The sequence below is a fragment of the Malania oleifera genome, chromosome 6, assembly GCF_029873635.1.
Source record: "Malania oleifera isolate guangnan ecotype guangnan chromosome 6, ASM2987363v1, whole genome shotgun sequence".
Taxonomy (NCBI): Eukaryota; Viridiplantae; Streptophyta; class Magnoliopsida; order Santalales; family Ximeniaceae; genus Malania; species Malania oleifera.
In genome coordinates, this window is record NC_080422.1 from 75,087,897 (window position 1) to 75,108,405 (window position 20,509).

The 20,509-nt window shown below is 33.2% G+C and overlaps 1 protein-coding gene across 1 annotated transcript; it reads right to left on the reverse strand.

The window, feature by feature from the left end:
- Positions 1–388: 388 nt before the first annotated feature.
- On the reverse strand, positions 389–18,866 carry LOC131157379 (probable polygalacturonase). Its single transcript, XM_058111478.1, has 5 exons — positions 18,071–18,866; positions 12,761–12,881; positions 11,201–11,449; positions 9,680–9,833; positions 389–1,191 (listed from the first exon to the last, which is right to left on the reverse strand). Exons 1-5 carry the CDS (start codon positions 18,494–18,496, stop codon positions 666–668), a joined length of 1,476 nt encoding a protein of 491 aa, XP_057967461.1. The 5' UTR covers positions 18,497–18,866; the 3' UTR covers positions 389–665.
- Positions 18,867–20,509: the final 1,643 nt, after the last annotated feature.

Genomic DNA, 20,509 nt, shown 5'->3' on the forward strand with positions numbered 1-20,509 from the left:
CCCAGGAGGATTCATTTCCGGAGTCTCTGGATTCCTGAATTGGAGTTGTGGGATCGACTTCAAGGGGCGCGAAATTATTCACATATACCATAAAACAGATACATAAAAATCCAATGCATAATCCAAAAAAAAAAATTTCTTAATTGGTTTAGTCGTAGAATTTTTTTATTTTAATTATAACTTTTAAATTTATTTTAAACAATAATAATTCATACTACAAGATAGAAGACAAAGAGCTTGCTTAAATGTGTAGAATATTTTTTAGTTTTTTCATTTTAAGTAACGTACCACTGGAAATCCAAACATTCAAGTAAAACCCATTTGCAATTGCATGAATGTAAAACCCATTTGCAATTGCATTTGCATTTGCTCACAAAACCCGGGAAAATATTTAAATGAGAAATCTATACTTCCAATGTTAGACACGGGGCACAGCATTTCTTGGGGTAATTTCATGCATATATGAACTGCATATTTTCTGTACATACAAAACCACTGAAATAAGAAAAGAATAAATGTGCAAGGAAACCCGAATAATGGAACAGATGAGCTAGATTGACTGTTCCAATTCTTTTTACACCCAAAACTGTCTTGTACAGACATCTAGGGAAGTCATTGATCTCCCAAAATATGCGCTCTGGAAATAATGGGAGCCAAGCACGTTCTCAGAAGTCATAATCTATATCTGTCAGATTCTGGGATGCAGATCGCTTAACAAGCTGCTCTTTCTCGTTGTACAGATCAAGGTTCTCGCACGGTGCAGGAAATACGGTTCCTACTACACGACCTTGAACAAAGGCGCATTGGAATATATGCTTCTTCTTGTATGTTATACCCACTGACATATCCCGGAAAGTAACATTCCTAACTGGGATTTGATTACTACCATGGATACGAACAGGCACGCGAACTCCCTGGCCATGGATCCCTGTGAAGCTTATGTGCTCAAGAGTGGGGACAGCCTTTGGATCAAACCCCTCATCGGGGTGTTCATTGTAGTCCGTTTTGATTACAATGCCAACCCGAACATTGTCGAATGTCAGGTTCCGGTAGATTATGTTTCGGACGTACCCCCCTCTTCCAGGGCTGGTCTTGATCCGAACAGCACGCCTCGAGTTCCAAACAACAAGGTTCTCCACGGTGACATCCGAGACCCCACCAGACATCTCGCTGCCTATTGATACACCAGCACTGTTTAAAAATTCAGCCAGGGTAGATGTCAGTGACCATCTTAAGACAAGTAAAACTACTATAATCCATTTCTTTAAAATAAAAATTACTAAAATCTAGATAATCACCATGGTCGAAGAACACCAAAAATGGGGGAAAATAAGGTTGAAGTTCCCATTCACGGGAAAACTGGGGTGTGGGAGGAAGGGTTTTATGCACGCTTTGTGCATGTATACATGCCACTGTCTTTTTTGGGGCTGATTGAAATCAAGTACTTAAGTTGCACTTATCCATTGTTTGCAGCAGTCCTGGGTCTCGAAGAGAAGTGATTACTTTGGGGAGTAACGACAATGGTCCTCTTTCTGAGATTTTAGACAGCAAGTCGGGGCAACTTTCCATGGCTCATTAGGATTTCCCCTAAGAGCTAAGTTCAAAGATAAGACAGTGTAGGAGGCCCCGTCATTGATAGATTTGAAGTTGACAAGGTGGAAAACCCATTATCTTACCAATGAAAGAATCACTGTGCAGTGTGTTCTCTCTAGCCCCCAAATCTATTTCGTGACTCATAGAAACAAGGGGATTTTGATTATAACAAAATTCCTCTAGGTTATTTTTTGCATTGAAATTATTATAATTTTGATAATGTAAGGAGGAATATTGGAGATAAGATTAAACTTGATAATCAAGAAATTAATAGCACCATTAGATTTCACTATATTTGATCCATTATGTAAGTGGAAGGAGAAATTAAAGAGGATGTAATACATAATTAAAGTAGGTTGGATAAAATGGAGGAGCGCTTAAGGCATGCTGTGTAATCGTACAATACCTTTAAAATTAACAGGAAATTTCTATAAGACGACTATAAGGCCAACCATGCTGCTCTACGGATTAGAATATTGAGCAACTAAGAAACATGTTCAAAACGTAAAAAGTTGTCAAAATGCAATGTTAAGATGAATGAGTGGCCTAATATTAAGAGATAAATTAAGGATTGAATATATTCACAACAAACTAGGCATAATATCAATTGAAGACAAGATAAGGGGCGTTTTAGATGGTTTGGCCATTTGAAACGCAGGCCAAATAGTAACTGTGAGGAGTTAGTTATTGTTTTTGGTATTGAAAAGGATAGTGGCTGACCTAAAATAAAATGGAATGAGATAGTGAGGAATGACTCAATAACTCTTAAACTAGTAGAAGAAAATGCCCTCGATTGGATGAATCGGCAATAAATGATTCATGTAAATGACCCCACTTAGTGGGACCTAAGGTTTCTTGTTGTTGTTGTTGTTGTGCTATCCTGACCAACACCCGTGATGAAACCTAACATAACAACTATAATATCCTTTCTCTATGTTGAATCTCTTTTTACTTTATTGTTTTTGACTTGTTGACTATTGAAAGCTTAAAGATTATTGAATAGAATCTAGACTAACATTTGCCCTTCAAATCATTTAATGTCCATGGTCCCATCTCTCTCCACATCACATGTTCATTTAATTCTTTTAAAAGTTAAAATTTCTAACTAAAATTCAAGTTAATTAAATTATTCCACGTTTATCTTACGATACTTGTGTGATAATTGATTGACATTGTCTTGCTAATTATTATTGTGTAATTTGAATTTGAATGAACTTATATATTTGATTTGAGCATTCTCTCTCTTTTAACAAATAAATTATTTTGATCAAAGGACTGTATCTTGACAAGAAAGCAATTTTATCATCTTGCTAAAGATATTTTCAAAGGACAACTCTATCTTGATGAGGAAGCAATTTTAATAGATGAGCTCTTTTCTAGAAAGTAATTTAATTTTTCCCACCATAAATTGGAAAGCTTTTAAATTTAAATTTCTTGTAATTTTATAAAGAATATTCCTTGCTTTTTCCTTAGTAGCCAACCATAGACTTCCTTTTGTAAAAGGAGTACATCTCCTAGAATTAAGAGTTTGTTTGGTTTGAGAGAAGAGGGGAAGAAATGGATGTCTCTTTACTTACATTATCTGGTTCACAACACGTACAATGGAGAGGAGAAAAGAAGCGGATAGAAGTGGAGAGAAGAAAAGGTGAATACGGAGCCACCTTTTCCCCCCCTCAAATCAGAGAGGAATAGAGAGAAACTGTACAAAAAAAATTAAAACACCCTTCAGACAACTTTAAAAGTAGCCTAGCGGGTGAAATTCTTGTAAATGACAATTAGCTTTTGTTTTCTTTCCCCATGTTTCTAACCATTCAATAAAGCAAACAATGTAGAGAAAATTAGCCTCCTTCCTCTTTTCTCATATAAATTATTTTTCTTCTCCACTTCCCTCCAACCAAGGATTTAAGCTTTCTCATCTGGAAATAATTTTAGATCTTCCTAAGAATACTTATTGCCTAATGAAAGATAGAAGATTTAGATGTAGGGAACAAATTGATAAAATTTTGGAACCTAATTGAAAGCTGATTCTTGGTTATAGCCAGGAACAGCTTGTATAATACATATAAATATGTTGCCCATTCATTTATATAATACATCAAGTGAAACAAGCAACTAAACTGATTCTGTGCCAAATATTCTGAACAAGTAGCATGCTAAGACAACTCACTGAAAGGCACAATACCATAAGCCCCCAAGTAAGTCAACTCATTGTCAGAGCTAATCCATCATGAGCATCTAAGTGGGACAACTCAACACTGAAGTGAAGCCTCCTACATTGAGCATCTAAGTAAGACAACTCACCACTGAAGCGAAGCCTCCTACATTGAGCATCTAAGTGAGACAACTCGCCACTGAAGTGAAGCCTCTTACATTTTGCAGCAGACACTTGAGTCGACTCACTCAGCACAAGTCTTGCAAGTTGTTAACGTTGTTTCATTCAATACAACAACAACAGACCAAGCCTTGAGTCCCACTAGGGTCGGCTATTATGCGATGATGGACAATTTTCTTCAACAAATTCAAGGCTATTAAATCCTTACCATCTCATTCTAAGTTATTTTAGATCTACCACTACTACTCATAGTAACAACCTAATTCTTACTAGCACACTACGTGGCCTACGTTGCAGGTATCCAAACCATTTGAGTCATCTCTCCCTTATCTTCTACAGGAATTATGCCTAACTTACCGCAAATATGTTTATTTCTTAATTTATTTTAAGTGTTATACCACTTATCCATCTTAGCATTTTCATGTCAACAACTTTTATTTTTTAGATATGTTTTTTAGTTGCCCAACATTCTAACTCATATAGCTGGTCTTACAAGCATCTTATAAAACTTTTTTATTTTTTTTATTTTAAGGGTATTCTACCATCACACAGCACACTTGAAGCACTTCTCCAGTCTACCCAACCTACTTTAACCATATGTATTTACATCTTCAATTTCTCCTTCATCTTGAATAATAGATCAAAGGTATCAAAATCTACTAGTGCTATTGATTTCTTCATTATCAAGTTTAATTGTCTCCAATATTCCTCCTACTATGATTGAAATTACCTTTCATATATTTTGTCTTATTTCAACTTATCCTAAAGCCTCTAGATTCTAAAACTTCTCTCCATATTTCTACCTTATATTCTACTCCAACCTTAGTTTCATCAATCAAGACAATATCATTTGCAAACAACATATACCATAGAACCTTATTTTGAATACTCCAAGTCAATTCATCCATTGCTGAAGCACAGAAAATAAGGGCTCAAAACATATCCTTGATGTACACCTATTATGATTGGAAATTCTCTAGTCTCTCTACCAATAGTACTAACACTAGTCATTACTTCATCGTACATATCCTTAAATGGCATTGTATACCTACTACATACACCTTTTCTTCTAAACCCACCATAGAATTCCCTAGATACCCAATTATACGCTTTCTCTAAGTCAAATGCCATATACAAGTCTCTCTTCTTTTCCCTAAAATTTTCCTTAATCTTCTTAAAAGATATACATCTTCTGTAGTAGATCTCCTGGGTATAAAACCAAATTAATTTTTTAAGACCTTTATTTCAAACCTTAATTTTTTTTTTCAACTACCCTTTCCCACAATTTCATTGTATGACTCATAAGTTTAATTCCACAATAGTTATTACAATTTTGAATATCTCCTTTATTTCTTTATATAAGAATTAAGGTGTTTTTATTTCATTCTTTTGGAATTTTCTTAGTTTTTATAATTGTGTTAAATAAATAGTTAACCGAATAATTCCTTTATCATCTAGTCATTTCCAAACTTCAATTGGGATGTTATCCAGTCCTATAGTTTTTTTCATTTTTCATCTTTTTTATTGCAAACTTAACTTCATTAACTCTAATTTTACAAATAAATCTCATATTTTTAGTCTTTTCCTCATTTGCCAATTCTAAGTTTAAATTTTTTACTTAGTTTTCATTAAACAACTTACAAAAGTAACTTCGTTATGGTTCTTTTATGTCTTCTTCCTTAACCAAGACAATATCACCCTCACTTTTTATACATTTTATATTACCTAAGTCCTTACTCTTTCTTTCTCTAACTATAACAAGTCTAAATATGTCTCTTTGCCCTTCTTTTGTACCTAAACTAGCATACAAATTATTAAATTATCCATGTTTAATTTCACTAACACCCTTTTTGCATCTTTTTCTTACCTTTTTTTATACTTTTCAAAGTTTTCCATCTTTCTACATTTTACCATGTTTTATATCAAATTATTTTTTTGTTTTTATAGCTTTTTGGACATCTTGATCCCACCACCAATTTTCTTTGCTATTGAGAATCTTCCTTTTAATTCACCTAAAATATCTTTTGCTATCTTTTTAATAGAGCTAGCTATCCTACTTAAAAAAGCGTTTTGTGTCTACACCATCCTCTACATTTGAAACCATCTTTGATAATTTATCTTCAAATTCTATTATATATTCTCCCATTAGGTTCCACAATCTAATTTTCTTGCATTGATTTATTTTATCCTTTCTCTTCCATTTTTTTAATACATATATCTAGTACTAAAACTCTGCATTGTGTGGTTAAGCTTTCAACTGGATACCTTTACAATCCTTACATGACAAACGATATACCCTCCTAGTTGAGAAAATATCTATATGACTTTTATTTTATCCAATTTTGAAGGTTATTAAGTGTTCTCTCTTCTTAAAACAAGTATTTATTGTAATAAAACTATATGACATGGCAAAGTCCAAAATTATCTCCCCAGACTCATTTTTGTCTCCATATTCATATCTTCCATGTATCCTCTCATAACCTTTTATTATCCCTTCCAACATGTCCATTCAAATTTGCTACTATGAATATTTTCTTAGTCCTTGATATCCCTCGTATAATATTATCCATATCTTTCCAAAAGTGTCTCTAAAGGTTTTCTACTAAGCCCACTGCTTTGGGGGCGCTTAAAAAACACTGCTACAACACTTATCACTTAAAATAAGCACGTATACAAAAAAAAAAAAAAAAAGTGGTGCTTGACTTATACTGCAACAAGTACTAATTGCAAAAAGTGTTTTCCAAAATCACTTTTTTGATAACTTTTTAAGTGAATTTTGAGAAGTAATAAAAGATAACTTTTTGGCCACTTAGGGATCGTTTAGAATCACTTATGCAGAGTGCTTTTCAAAAAAACTGTTGAATTTATTCAGTGTTGAACTAAAAAAGTACTGAAAGTTATAAGTGGTGTTTGGTTGTATTTAAAAATAGTATTTGAATACTTACTTTTATGATAGGGTACTATATGATTTTTTTTAAGTATATTTTAAATTACAATTATCAATATTTTTTTTAATTAACAATTTCGTTAATAATTATTTTATTTATAACTAAAATTTAAATGTTTTCTATTAAAAAATAACAAAAGAATATATATTTAATTAACAATAATCTTATTATTAATATATATTGACAACATATTACTATCACATTAAATTAAGATAAAAATAATAATAATTAAATTCAACATTTCAATCTACTTAATGTTGGTTTAAATTAATAAATAGTTCTTGTTCAATCCAAAATCAAATTATAATAAATAATGTCATAATACATAGTGAAATAATATATAGTTAGTTTTAAACATATTTTGAATAAAGATATTAATATTTTTATAATTAAAAATTTAAATGATAATTATATTAATTTTCTAATTAAAATTTAAATATTTTATATTAACTGAAATAATATAATATTATTTATTATTTAACAATAATCTTGTTATTAATGTATATTTATAACATATGATTATCAAATTAATTTATGTTAAAAATAATATTAATAACTCAATTAATTTTTTTTTTTATTTAATGTTAATTTAAATTATATATGGTTCTTTTTATTCATTTCAGAATTTAATTACATCTTATTAATAATTAACAGATTATAATACATAGTAAAATAATATATGGTCAATTTTTAATTAATAATTATGTTAACTGCTGTATTTTTAATTAATTTTAAATATTTTTATTAATTAAAAATAATATAATATTATTTTTTAATTAACAATAATTTTGTTCTTAATTTATATTTGTAATATACGATTATCATATTAATTTATGTTAAAATAATATTATTATTAAATTAGTATTTTTTATTTTTAATATTAATTTAAATTAATCAAATGTTCTTCTTCATTCTAGAATTAAATTATGTTTCATTAATAAATAATATATTATAATACATAATAAAATAGCATATGATTATCTTCCAATGTATTTTTTTAAATTATAAAATAGCCATTTAATTTTATTATATTTATAAAATTGACCCCGCCTATGAATAGTGCCACTTAAAAGTGGCTAAAAAACTTTTTATAGATTACTTCTCAAAATTGACTTGCATAATTCTCAAAAAAATGGTTTTGAAAAAGCACATTTTTTTAATAAATGTTTGTTGGAATACAAGCCAAAAGCCACTTCGTTTTTTTTGCAAAAGTACTTATTTTAAGTAATAATCCAAGTTGCTAATCTAATCCTATTCTTCTGAACTAATTTCTTACACATCCAGAATGATGCGGAAACCCTTGCATATTTGACACCCTACTCGGACGCTGACATGGCACATTGCATTAGGGCAATGACGTAGCCCAACCTCGCTAACTTTTCACTACACCCAGGTGGTATAAGTGCAACACATCGCTCATAGGGGACACCCTAGCAAATAATCTGTAAGGATTCATATCATAGTGATCTGACAAGTTTTGCATAAATTGTCAACTACTTGATGCAACCCTCCTCCTTTTACCCGAGCTTGGGACTGACTATGCATGAAAAATTAAGACATTAAGTGCATCACACGAGAAGTTAACTTTGTTTCATTCAATATTCTTAAAAATTTTAAGATCATCATTATGAGAAAATATTATTGTTCTTTCGCTTGTGTGTGAGTTCATGTGTTTACTTGCTAAAGGATTTGAGAGGGCTTCTCTAACCATTTGCTTTGGCATCGAGAACCCAAAGTTGTATAAAGGATCATCGATCCATGGGCTGCACATGTGCTACAGAATTTTTTAGTGGAAAAGAATTCATAAGTTCGTTCTTAAAAGTGGAAACCACTATAAATTGAGTCTCACTCTCCTTTATCTCTCCTATCTTTGCACTGTTTAGTTTTCATTATGTGTGCTTGCTTCTGTATATAAATTTGGTTAATAGCTCAGCATGAAAATTTTTTATAACACCCAAGTCACCCCCCTCTTAGATGCCATATCAGACCAAAATATTCATATAGATTTGTTTGGGCGAGTTTGATGACAGTTTCAAGCACCATTTTTGTGAAGTGGATAATGGTGAAGCGACCTATTTGCAAGGGAAGTGAGAAGGGATTTTTTTTGCACGCGCCTAATGAGAAATGGCTCTGGATACTCCAGGTGGAAAGGAGTGCATCATGGAGGGAAATTATGGTAACAAAACATAGAGAGTAAAGAAATGGATGGGCTCCAATTGTGGGAGTTTATTCTTCAAAATGTCAATGGAATTTGCCTCTTGTGATCAACCAAGGCAGAATTTTATTGGCAATGAAAGATGCACAGGTCAAGGAGATATCCCTTGGAAATCAAGTTCCTAGTAAGAAGGCTAGTTCACTTGGAAAGCAAATTGGGAAGCATATTTTAAAGGAGGTGACAGCTAACATTAGCAAATTGATTTTCCTTCTGCAAGCAGAAGGAATCAAAGGGAGAAAAAAATAAAATAACAGGTAACATTTTTTACAAAGGTAGGCCAAATTAAATATTGCTTTGCAGCTTCACACAATATTTTTCCCTAATCATGCACCATGAGGTTCTATAATAAGCAATATTCAATGACACGCATGGAAATGTTGCTGACAGAAGCATCCCCTCCCTCTCCCCTCCCTTTTCCCAACCACCACCTTCCCAGAAAAATAAAAAACAAAACGTAAACACTAAACCTGCTTGACTTGGCCAGCAAATGTATAATCCTATGATATGTAATGGATTCATAAAGCATACTTTACAGTTATACCATTCTGGTGTCCATGATAGCCAAAAGTTCAAATATGTCAATATTCTTACCTGACCATCGAACGGACAACAAGATTTCGGATGAGAATGTTCATTGAAGGCCGTCCATATGCAATTCCATATTGATCCCAACCACTTTTTATTGCAATCGCATCATCTCCCACGCTTATGTAGCAGTCCTCAATCACCATATCCTCACATGAATCTGTTCAAACCAATTCAGCTAATCAGAGTTCCTAATGCTCAATATAGTATATAGTTACAGAAAAGAAACTTCTTTGGACTTGTAAATTATGAGTACAATTTATTCTCACTGTCTGTGAGACATAGAGAAAGAGAGAACAACAGCAGCAAAAGTTAGACAGCAATGCCCCAGTTATAATATCTGGCAAGGATCCATATCAACAAGAAAAAATTATTGATTTTGAACAACAGTCTCTCTTGCATGCAAGAGAAAAAGGAAGTCATTTTGAACAACAACACAACCAAGCAATATGGATGTCATTTTTAATAAAAAAGGAATACAAAGCTAACTTCCACATCAAGTTAATTGCAGCATAAAACTCTTGTGGTTTTTAAACTTCGGCAACCAAAGCAAGCAAGACAAATATAGCCTTACTTGATCATGTCCTCAAAATTTCATGTATTCCCCATCAACACCGGCATCATCTAGCTAGTTGGCAATACTGTACCTAAAATTGTGAGGGAGCATCTCCTGGCCTGTTGTTATTTATTATGATCATCATCATTAATGAACATCATTTCATCTTCTGCTTCAACCTTTCTATTTATTAAAGGATTAGTCACACGTCTCCTTTTAGTTTGTTCATAAAATTAATTTATTTTTTATTTATTTTTTTATTTTTACAATTTAACTAAATTCATTTTATCATTAATGAACATCATTTCATCTTCTGCTTCAACCTTTCTATTTATTAAAGGATTAGTCACACGTCTCCTTTTAGTTTGTTCATAAAATTAATTTATTTTTTATTTATTTTTTTATTTTTACAATTTAACTAAATTCATTTTATCATTAATGAACATCATTTCATCTTCTGCTTCAACCTTTCTATTTATTAAAGGATTAGTCACACGTCTCCTTTTAGTTTGTTCATAAAATTAATTTATTTTTTATTTATTTTTTTATTTTTACAATTTAACTAAATTCATTTTATCATTAATGAACATCATTTCATCTTCTGCTTCAACCTTTCTATTTATTAAAGGATTAGTCACACGTCTCCTTTTAGTTTGTTCATAAAATTAATTTATTATTTTTTTATTTTTTTATTTTTACAATTTAACTAAATTCATTTTATATGCCAAAACTTGTCGCCTATTGTGTTTTAAGATATTAAAAAGTAGACACCAAAGAAAGAAATGTAAGCAATTATGGATTAATTATCAGTTAATTAAGGATATTTTGGTTTTAAATATAAATTGTTATAAGTTAGTTAGGGATATGTAGCATTTTCATATATTGCAATTGATTTTTGTATTTAATTAATACTTCTATAAGGAAATTTTAGAAAAATAAAAACTAGACACCATTTTCATAGACTCACTTACCAGGATCAATTCCATCAGTGTTTGGAGCTTCAAGTATAGGAGCCAAGATGGTAACGTTTTTTACTGTTACATTCTTGCAGTCATATGGATGAAGTGTCCAAAAAGGTGAATCACGAAGAGTAATGTTAGAAATTACAATGTCGCTCGACCACATGATCTGTACCAATGGACCCCTAGTGTGGTTGAGAAGCTTCTGTCGATATTTCTTCCACCATGTTTGACCCTGTCCATTTATGGTACCATTATGCCCTGTTAATCAGTGATAGCACAAAATACAATCAGATCAAGCCAACAATGTGAGTTTGAAATAAAGTATAACACCAACATGGTTTTATCCATATCAGAACACCAACATGGTTTTATCCATATCAGAACACTTTGTTTTCCGACTATCTTTGTTAATCTATAGATTATTAAAATTCAAATATGACAAATGGAAGTAATTCAGAGCTAGCAGACAAGTAGAATCCTGTAGTTAGATTTGCTCAAGTGGAAATAGGAAGTAGGCCAATCTCAATAAGTAGGCAATCAAATGATCAGATAATCTTAATTCATCTGGAAACCATACGTAGAATAAGAAATGCAAAGAAACCAAGTGAATAACCTTGAATGCCAAAACACTTGGATAAGCTGTTGTATATAAACATTTCAGATCCAACTGTCACTAAAATTAGGCACAACCTAAAACTCAGGCTGTAATTCCTAAATATTCATCTCTTCATATAATTGTTGTGTTGATTGAACTAATTGCCACTTCTATAATTTCTGGATAAAAAAGTAATTATATTAATAAGAGAGAAAAGAGAATATATAAGATGGAGAATGAGGGCATCCTCCGAAACAAAAAAGGAAACACAAAAATAATCAAAAAAGTAGTCCTAAATAACTAATGAGAACAGCTAGCCAGTCCCTTTGCATATCAGTCAGGAAGTGTTTGGGAAAACGGATTTCCAGCCATAGATTTGGAGCTGGATAGATATGAAAGAAACCAATACAAATTTATACTACATATTGTCCAAATTTACACAAATCCAAATCCAAATCCAATGTTCCATTCCATGCTCCCAAACGCAGGGTTGAAGAAATTCCTCTAAAACAACTAAGAAATTCCCACTACTATGATGAACTAAGAAACTAACAGAAATATACCAACTGGAAAAATTTTTCCCTTACAGTTAATGCGGAAACCCAATGAATACTTGCAGCAGATTTTCTTTACAACTCATTCAAAAGGATAAATAACTTAATTTACCAGGAGAATGCAAAGCCAAGGATGATTCAGTTGAAATCCAATAAAAATCTAGAACTTCAAGGGTTCCAATATTAAAATGCAAAGATGGTGCAGGCAGAATGTTGGAATTCCTCCATTTGTCACTGCCATTTACATGGTGGCATTTTCACGCTATAAAATTCCCCATTGATTCTTCGTATGTTTAAACCTTATTATTAAAGCCAAGAGAATATATATACAGTTTAATTCATCATCCATTCAAGGCATCTGCCATGAAAAAGAGCATGTAATATAGCTTGAATTCTCTAAGAAACAATGAGATATATGACCTGTTATAACGACATCTTTGAGATTTTGACCATGAATCAAACTCCCATATCGAGGTCCAGGATGCTCTCTCCCATAACCATAAGAAGGTAATGGTGGCATCAGCGGCCAGTACTTCTCATCCTGATAAAGTCACAAAAGAGATCCAAAATAAGCAACCACTTCATTCATAACTATATGAACTCAAGTCAAACTCATGATAGCCTATCCCAGTTTTCAGCGACTCCTAATGCCTCTTCCTAAGACATGCCAGCATATTAGATAGACCATGTTAAACACAAAAGAAGCAATGCTTCTGAAATGTCAGTTCATGATAAGAATATATAATATCTTATTGATACCTATAGCATCCCATGTGAGGGCTAGCATTTCATTTTGCAACAATAAGCAACAAATATAAATACCGGCAATCTAATAGAGACCAATTCCCAAAATTATGGGAATTCTAACTTGTGTTTGTTTTTGGGTAAGTCAACATGTTGTTACATTTCAATGATGTCTTTTGATATCATGTATGTGGCTTACTCTCAGTTTTTTTTTTTTTTTGGGGGGAGGGGAGAGGAGGGGGGGGGGTAATAAATGATGGATTTTCATCACAACATCACTTTAAGAACTATATTTCCAAGTATAAAATGTCCAATCTCCTTTGTAATTTTCCCCTTCCTCTATTATTGCTTTTCCTTTCTTCACAGCACCATCCTGACGATCAATCCTTCTGCAACTTCAGACTTTCTTTGAGTTTTATCAAAGAACCAATGATAACTCCTAAGAAGCCTAGCTACTGTATCAAACTTAAATAATGAGCAGTCTAAATATCCAATAATAACATGGCAACTAATAATGAACTCATGCACTGTCCAGCCTTCTCCAAAATCAAAAGCCTGATCTGATCATCTACAATGCACATCCCTCCTCCTCTACCTGTTCATAGAAACAGTTAATTGTTTTTATATCAGCTATTCATCCAGTTTAATTCTTTCAATAGATTTAATTAATTAACAACGAGACCTTTAACCCGATTATTTTATGCATTCTTTTCTTACCCTTCTTCTTAGAAGACAGGCCATTACCCAATGGCACAAGTATTATGCTTGAACATGAATGTAAAAGGTTCAAGTTACAAAAATCCTCTCTAGATGTGAAGGAAAGGCTGCAGGTATAATGCCTTTCCTAGGCCGACAACATGCCGTGGGAGCATTTTGCATGGGGTGTTACATTGCCTTTTTTTTTTCCTTTTTAAGTATATGCTTCTTAAACTTCCTCTTATCCTCCCTCCACATTAATAAAGTCATTTTTCATTACAACACATATATTGGTCTACATTGCACATATATGGGCAATTTTGATTTTCTTTCATTTTATCTCAAGTGGTGCAATCCTAGAACCTCAATAGCCCGTTTGGAACTTGGAAAATATTAGGGAAAGAAAAGAAAAATATGAAGGATTTCATTTTTTCATGTTTGGTTATAAAAGGAAAGTGAGAAAGAAAATAAAAATATACCAAATCAATAAACAAAATTTTGATTTTACACATCGTTAATATTTTCTTAATTTTTAATCATATTAAAACAATTTCATTTTTAATAGCATTTGATATAGGGAGAAAATACTTGTGTCCAGCAGCCTAAGGAGACGCCAATACCTGCATAAACAAAGACTTGGCAAATCCATGATTTTAAAAATTCCAAACACTTCATTAACATCATGTTCATTTCTCCTATCAAATTCTTATGGGAAGCTTGGCTCAAGTTATCAAGCAATATTTTCGGGAATGTAGACTTTCAAATGGTGTATGCCCACGTATGGGAACCCATGTGAATCCTTAGCAACAAGCATCTTGAATTCTTGGAGATGCAAGAGCGCCCAAAATACATGGATTCAAATCTTACCCCTCCCAATTCCACTGTAATCCAACCTGACAGGACAAAAATATTCATTGCTCCAAGACAAAATTGCGCCTTCTTGTATGCTATTATTATTAATGTTTTAAAAGATTCAGTCATGTCTCCCCTCAAGGAAAGACATGTCTAAAATTCCTTGAGGCTCAATCCAAAATGCCAAATCCCAAAAAGGCTAACGCATTACACACTAAGACTTGCGCATTAGTACAAAAGGCATGCATTTTGTGCCTTTTCAGTTGAGGCTTGTGCATTCTGGGCATGTGATTCTCAAGTTAGATTTGGCTAGAAAACTTTAACTCTGTGCATATATTAAATAAATATCATAATATGAGTCGATTTCTAAAACTTTTGAACTTCAACCTTTACAAAATAATTAAGAGATCTTGAAAATAATTTGAACTTTGTAATGTTATGGTTATATCTTGTCATGATTTACATAATGAATTCAAGTTAGTAATTTTTGAATTTCCAACAAGTAGTTTGCAATTATATTTGATTTTTTTACATTACATTTGTGATTTTTTTTTTCCTTTCTTTGTAAAATATATGTAATTTATTTACATATTTTTATCTAAAAAATAAAATTCTCAAAAGGCTTACGCCTCACCTCAAGGGTTAGAACGCTTTGCTTTATGCCTTCGTCTTTTAAAACATTGATTATTATTATTATTATTATTATTATTATTATTATTATTATCCAATAAAATAAACTGCCAATAATTATTATTATTTTATTTATAATGATTATTGTTATTAAAGCTTATAATAATAATAGTTATGCCTACAAGTACATATGCACATTACAAGAATGTATTACATACATAATATCATTACCATTACAGGTAATAGGGTATTTTGTAATCTTATTGAAATAAGATAGGAATACACATGTTCTGCAAAATGCTTATATTCCCAATAATCCTAATAAGCAAACCAAACAAAAATATTTCTGAGAGATAATAATCCAATTTCCGAGCATAAGGTATATAAGAAGCCAAGAAGGTGATTCTAAGAGGTATTCAAGTCAATCACCCCCCTAAGTATATGTCAACACTCCAACAATGTGGGTGTAGGCACGCCGATTATATCAGAAAGCAGAGCTTTCATAATGCCCAAATGTCAAGATATCCATGTTCATGTCAGTGATGGGGTTATGTGCTACAAGCTACAAAGGCATCTAGTGCCATACTTGTGTCCATGTCCACAAGCAAAGTCCATCAATACAGTCCTCTTATTAAGCATACCATGGCCCAGCACGAATGTTTAAGAACAGACACAGAAATTGTGGAGCACATGCTGCCAAACATTGTCTGTGACCTCAACATTCCAGTTCGACAAAGCCACTTATAACTGCTTGAATAGCAATATATCAATGTATGGAGGATAAAATTGTTTAGTTTCTTCCACTGCCCTTTGAAATACAGACTAGGAATCCAGAACCGCTACCCGACTATACTAATAAAGCCTCCACAATGGAAGATGAGCTAGATATGATTCGGCTCACCATTCCATCCATAATAAAGTTTTACTCCAGAAGTTCTAGTGCAATTAAACGATCAACAGATGGAATCTAGAGATTACTCATAAATATAATTTCTTTCATTAAACTACAGCATGTCATTGTGTTCTGTTTCAAAATCATGGGTGGCTAGATCACTCCTGAAGTTCTCAGCATTTGAGGCGATTGCACAACAATAGCTAATCAATCCAAAGGTCAAGTCCATTAACTACCAAACTTCATCTGCCAACTAAACACCTCCAATTCAAATATGAATAAACTGTAAGTTCATTTTTGTTTTCAATTTTTATATACATCCTGCCAATATTTTTTTAAAAGGAAAAAGTAGAGCTATTAATTATTCATGGATGCATACAATTATCACAGGAGCAGTACAAAAAATAACCTTTTTTTAAGATCAAAACTAACAAGATCTGATCATGCAACCTGAGAAAAAAAAAAAATTGGCAGGAAGTTATTGCTACTAAATATGGCCTTCACCGCAATGGTTGGGCCTCTAGGTAGTGACCGATGGCTATGGTGCAAGTGTCTGAAAATTCATTGGAAGAGGGTGGGGAAACTTCTTTTCTCATATTCATTTCAGCATTGGAAATGGCGCAGATGTGTTTTTTTAAGCATGGCATCTGGTGTGGTGGCTCCCAGGTCAGTGTCTCAATCCCATCTATTTACAGACTTGCCTACAATAAAAATGCCTTCATTTGCCATCACCAGGAACGCTTAATCTGTTGGACCATTTGGAACGGTCTCCTTATCAAGACTGTTTATGATTGGGAGATTGATACTCTTATTAATTTCCACAGCAGCCTTTACAATGCTCAGAGCCAGGACTCCTCCAATAAATCCAAACGGTCCCTGAGCAAAGAAGCAACTTTCATAGTCAAATCTTATTATAACCACCTCAGCTGCCTTATGCAGTGCAACAGTTCTTTTACCTGCAAGCCCATTTGGGAAACAGCAGCCCCTTCGAAGGTTGCTTTTTTTCACCTGGGAGGAAGGTTTGGGGGAGATCCTCACTCTTGACAACCTCCAAAGAAAGAGCTTCTAGGTGTTTTCTGTGCCTTGAGGAAGTGGAATCTGTGGATCACATCCTCCTTCACTGCCCTGGACCAGGAATCTCTGGAGCTTGGCCATTTCCATGGTTAATCAGAATTGGGTCATTTCTGCTTTGGTTAAAGGTGAAACTTATGCTTGGAAAGGGATCCGCTCCAATAAGTTCAAAAGGAGAACTCTTTCCCTTATTCCCCTTGCTATTTTTTGGGCGGTTTGGAAAGAAAGAAACAAAAGGCTTTCAATGGGACGACCTCTTCTCTGCAAGCTGTCAAGGATAACTGGATTTCTATGATCTCTAGTTAGCATTATGGGATATTTGAGAGGGACTTGTCAGTAAATCTGGATTTTCTCAATGTACTTCAAGTAATTGGTGTTTTGTTTTTCTTTGTTTTCAACCGATTGGCATCTTCTTGATTTCGGGATTTTTTCTAACAAATTTTCTTCGCTGATAAAAAAAAAAAAGATCTGATCGTGCAACAAAATCCAAACCTAACTATAAAGCTCCTAAGTCAAAAAATATTTTCGTGACATGCTTCATTGATGATTTAAAGCACATCTACGTAATATTATTTTATGCTAGGTACCTCCATGAACCAAATTTGACAATGATTATCGAATAAAAATTTGAAGTTTGAAGGAATAAATTGCTCCTAAAAGATATATACTCTTTTTCCATCTTAATTAGACAAATCCCAATTCAGTATAGAGGCGGTGGACTTCAAGGAATCAAAAAAGAACAGAAGCAAAAATAGCATCATGCCCACATTGATCAAACGCCCGCACAGCGCGAACGAGAAACTTAAAATTTAAATGGAAAACATAAAAATAAAAATAAAACTCACATTAATTCCAACAATGACAGCATCTTCAGCGAGGAAGAGAGTCATGTGACTGGTGAGATTGAAGGGCGCAGTGAGCCAATTGCCAGCAGGCACATTGAGCTGACCCCCACCCCTCTTTCCGAGCTTGGAAATGGCAGAAACGGCCCTCTCGAACGCCTTGGTGTTCACAGTAACCCCATCGCCTACCGCTCCGAAGTCCGTCAAGTTGAAGGCCACCGGCCGCAGCCTCGGCACGGGCCTGGCCGGAGCGCGCCGAAAAATCAAGAACCCATCGACGACGTTCCTCTGCCACAAAAACACCGAAGCGAACCCCACAATCCACAGCACCGTAAAAAGGGTCTTGTGCGAGGAGAGGAACGCCGGAATCCACCGCTTGAGGTCCAGCCTGTGGTGGTGGAACCGCCCCAACGCCAGCGTCTCCACCATTGTTGAATTCAAGCAGAAGAGAAAACAAGTAATTTGAGGGGGAGAAAAATGAAATGGGTAGGTTTAAATCAGTGAGTTTTTTCTGTTTACAAGAAGTGGAAGAGATCTACATGGGGGGTTTGAATTTGGGAGAGAGAGTATGCGGAGAGAGAACGGGCGGAGCGAGAACAGATAGAAAAGGATGAGAAGGCGAAGCGGCCATGAATTTGGTTGGGGTTGGAGGGAGGTCAATGATCAGATCGGGTGAGTGTATGATTTTTTTGAAGCAAAGAGTTCTGATTTTGATTTTGGAGTACAGTTGAAGGGAAGGGGATGGAATTGGAAGGGAAGCATCAATCGGGGCAGGCCTAGTCTATGAATTGTGATTTATAAGCTGCTCACCACGGGTCTCATTGGATATCTTGTGCTACTATCTTCAGGCCTCGACACGTGTAAATTACAATTTTACCTCCGCCTTTTCCACACCATAAAGAAAAAATAATATGGAATGAGTATATGTTATGGAACTCCACATGCCAAGCAGGAGGCAGAAGCCCTTCGCCCAGAGAATAAGATAAAATCCAAAATAAATAGTGTAAAAGTTAATTTTTCTCATAGTAAAGTCTGATAATAAAAGTTTATTATATTCTTGTATAATATTATTTTTCATTCCACTATCAAATATAATTTGCTTATTAATTATTTTTTATCATCAATAATGGAGAAGACAGATGATGATAATCATATTGTGAATTCAAGTGTTCTTTTTTCTTAATTTGTAAGGACGGTGGGAATGTAAACTCAGGTGTTTCTTCATAATTTATAATGGAAAAATGAAATGGTGTGAATCAAAACTCTAACTTAATTCAAAATAAATTTTAGAGTCTGTAAGCTATTATTAGACCATTAGTGTTTTATATGAAATTTTATTATAGATTGCTAACTCTCTCGTTTGTAATGAAATATAAAAAATGAATCCATGAATATGTTATATTATTTAAAAACAAAGATGGAGTGAAGGAAAAAAATGACAGTGGACATGATCTAATAGTTTAATGATAAATAAAATAAGACTAATTTATAATAAAAAAAAACTTTATTTTATAAAAATAATTGCAAAAGATATCGTGCTTCTTAACTAAAGCAATGTTCTTCTTAGTGCTTAAGAATTCTTCTTAAAAAAGTAATACTCTAAAAATAAATTATTTCTATTGCGCACCTGACCATGAATAGCTATCCTCAAATGAAAAATTAGGAGAAGTATTCTTATTATAAACTACCTTTAAGAGCCATGCCATATTTGAAGTAGTGTGAAATTAATAAATATCAAACATTGAAAAACACATATATATATATATATATATATATATATATATATATATATATATTACACAATGATAGTTAAAGATAAAATACATATATATATATATATATATGTATGTATGTATGTATGTATATTGGGAATTGGTGTATTCCCAAGAGGGGGATGGATTGGGTATTAAAAATTTATTTTTAGGTTCAACCAAACCAGTAGCAGTAATACACAATCTTGGGTCTTTTTAAACAAATACCAATGCGCAGATAAATATAATAAGTAAAAATGAAATCATGCGCAGCATTCACAATTTATCAAATATAACATACATGTGCAAGAATATAAAGAGTCAGAAATTAAAAGCAGACACAATATGTTATCGAGGTTCGTCCAATACTGCTTACGTCCCCGCCTCAAGCTCACAAGTAAGAGGATTCCACTAGTTACTCACTTCACAGGTGGAGTGATACCGTTTACAACACCTTACGGGCTGGTGCACCTAGTTCTCCTAACTGAGTTTGAACCAATTTGGTGCTCACCTAACTGAGTCTAAGCAATTCGGGACTTTTCACAGAACAAGTCTCCCTCTTCTGACCACACATTGGGAATACAATAAATGATCAAATAATTTTTGTACAATTGTAATGCTTCTAATACAAACAAATGATGTACAATAATAAGCTCAAATGCACTCTAGTATGATAAAGATTTATGCTCAA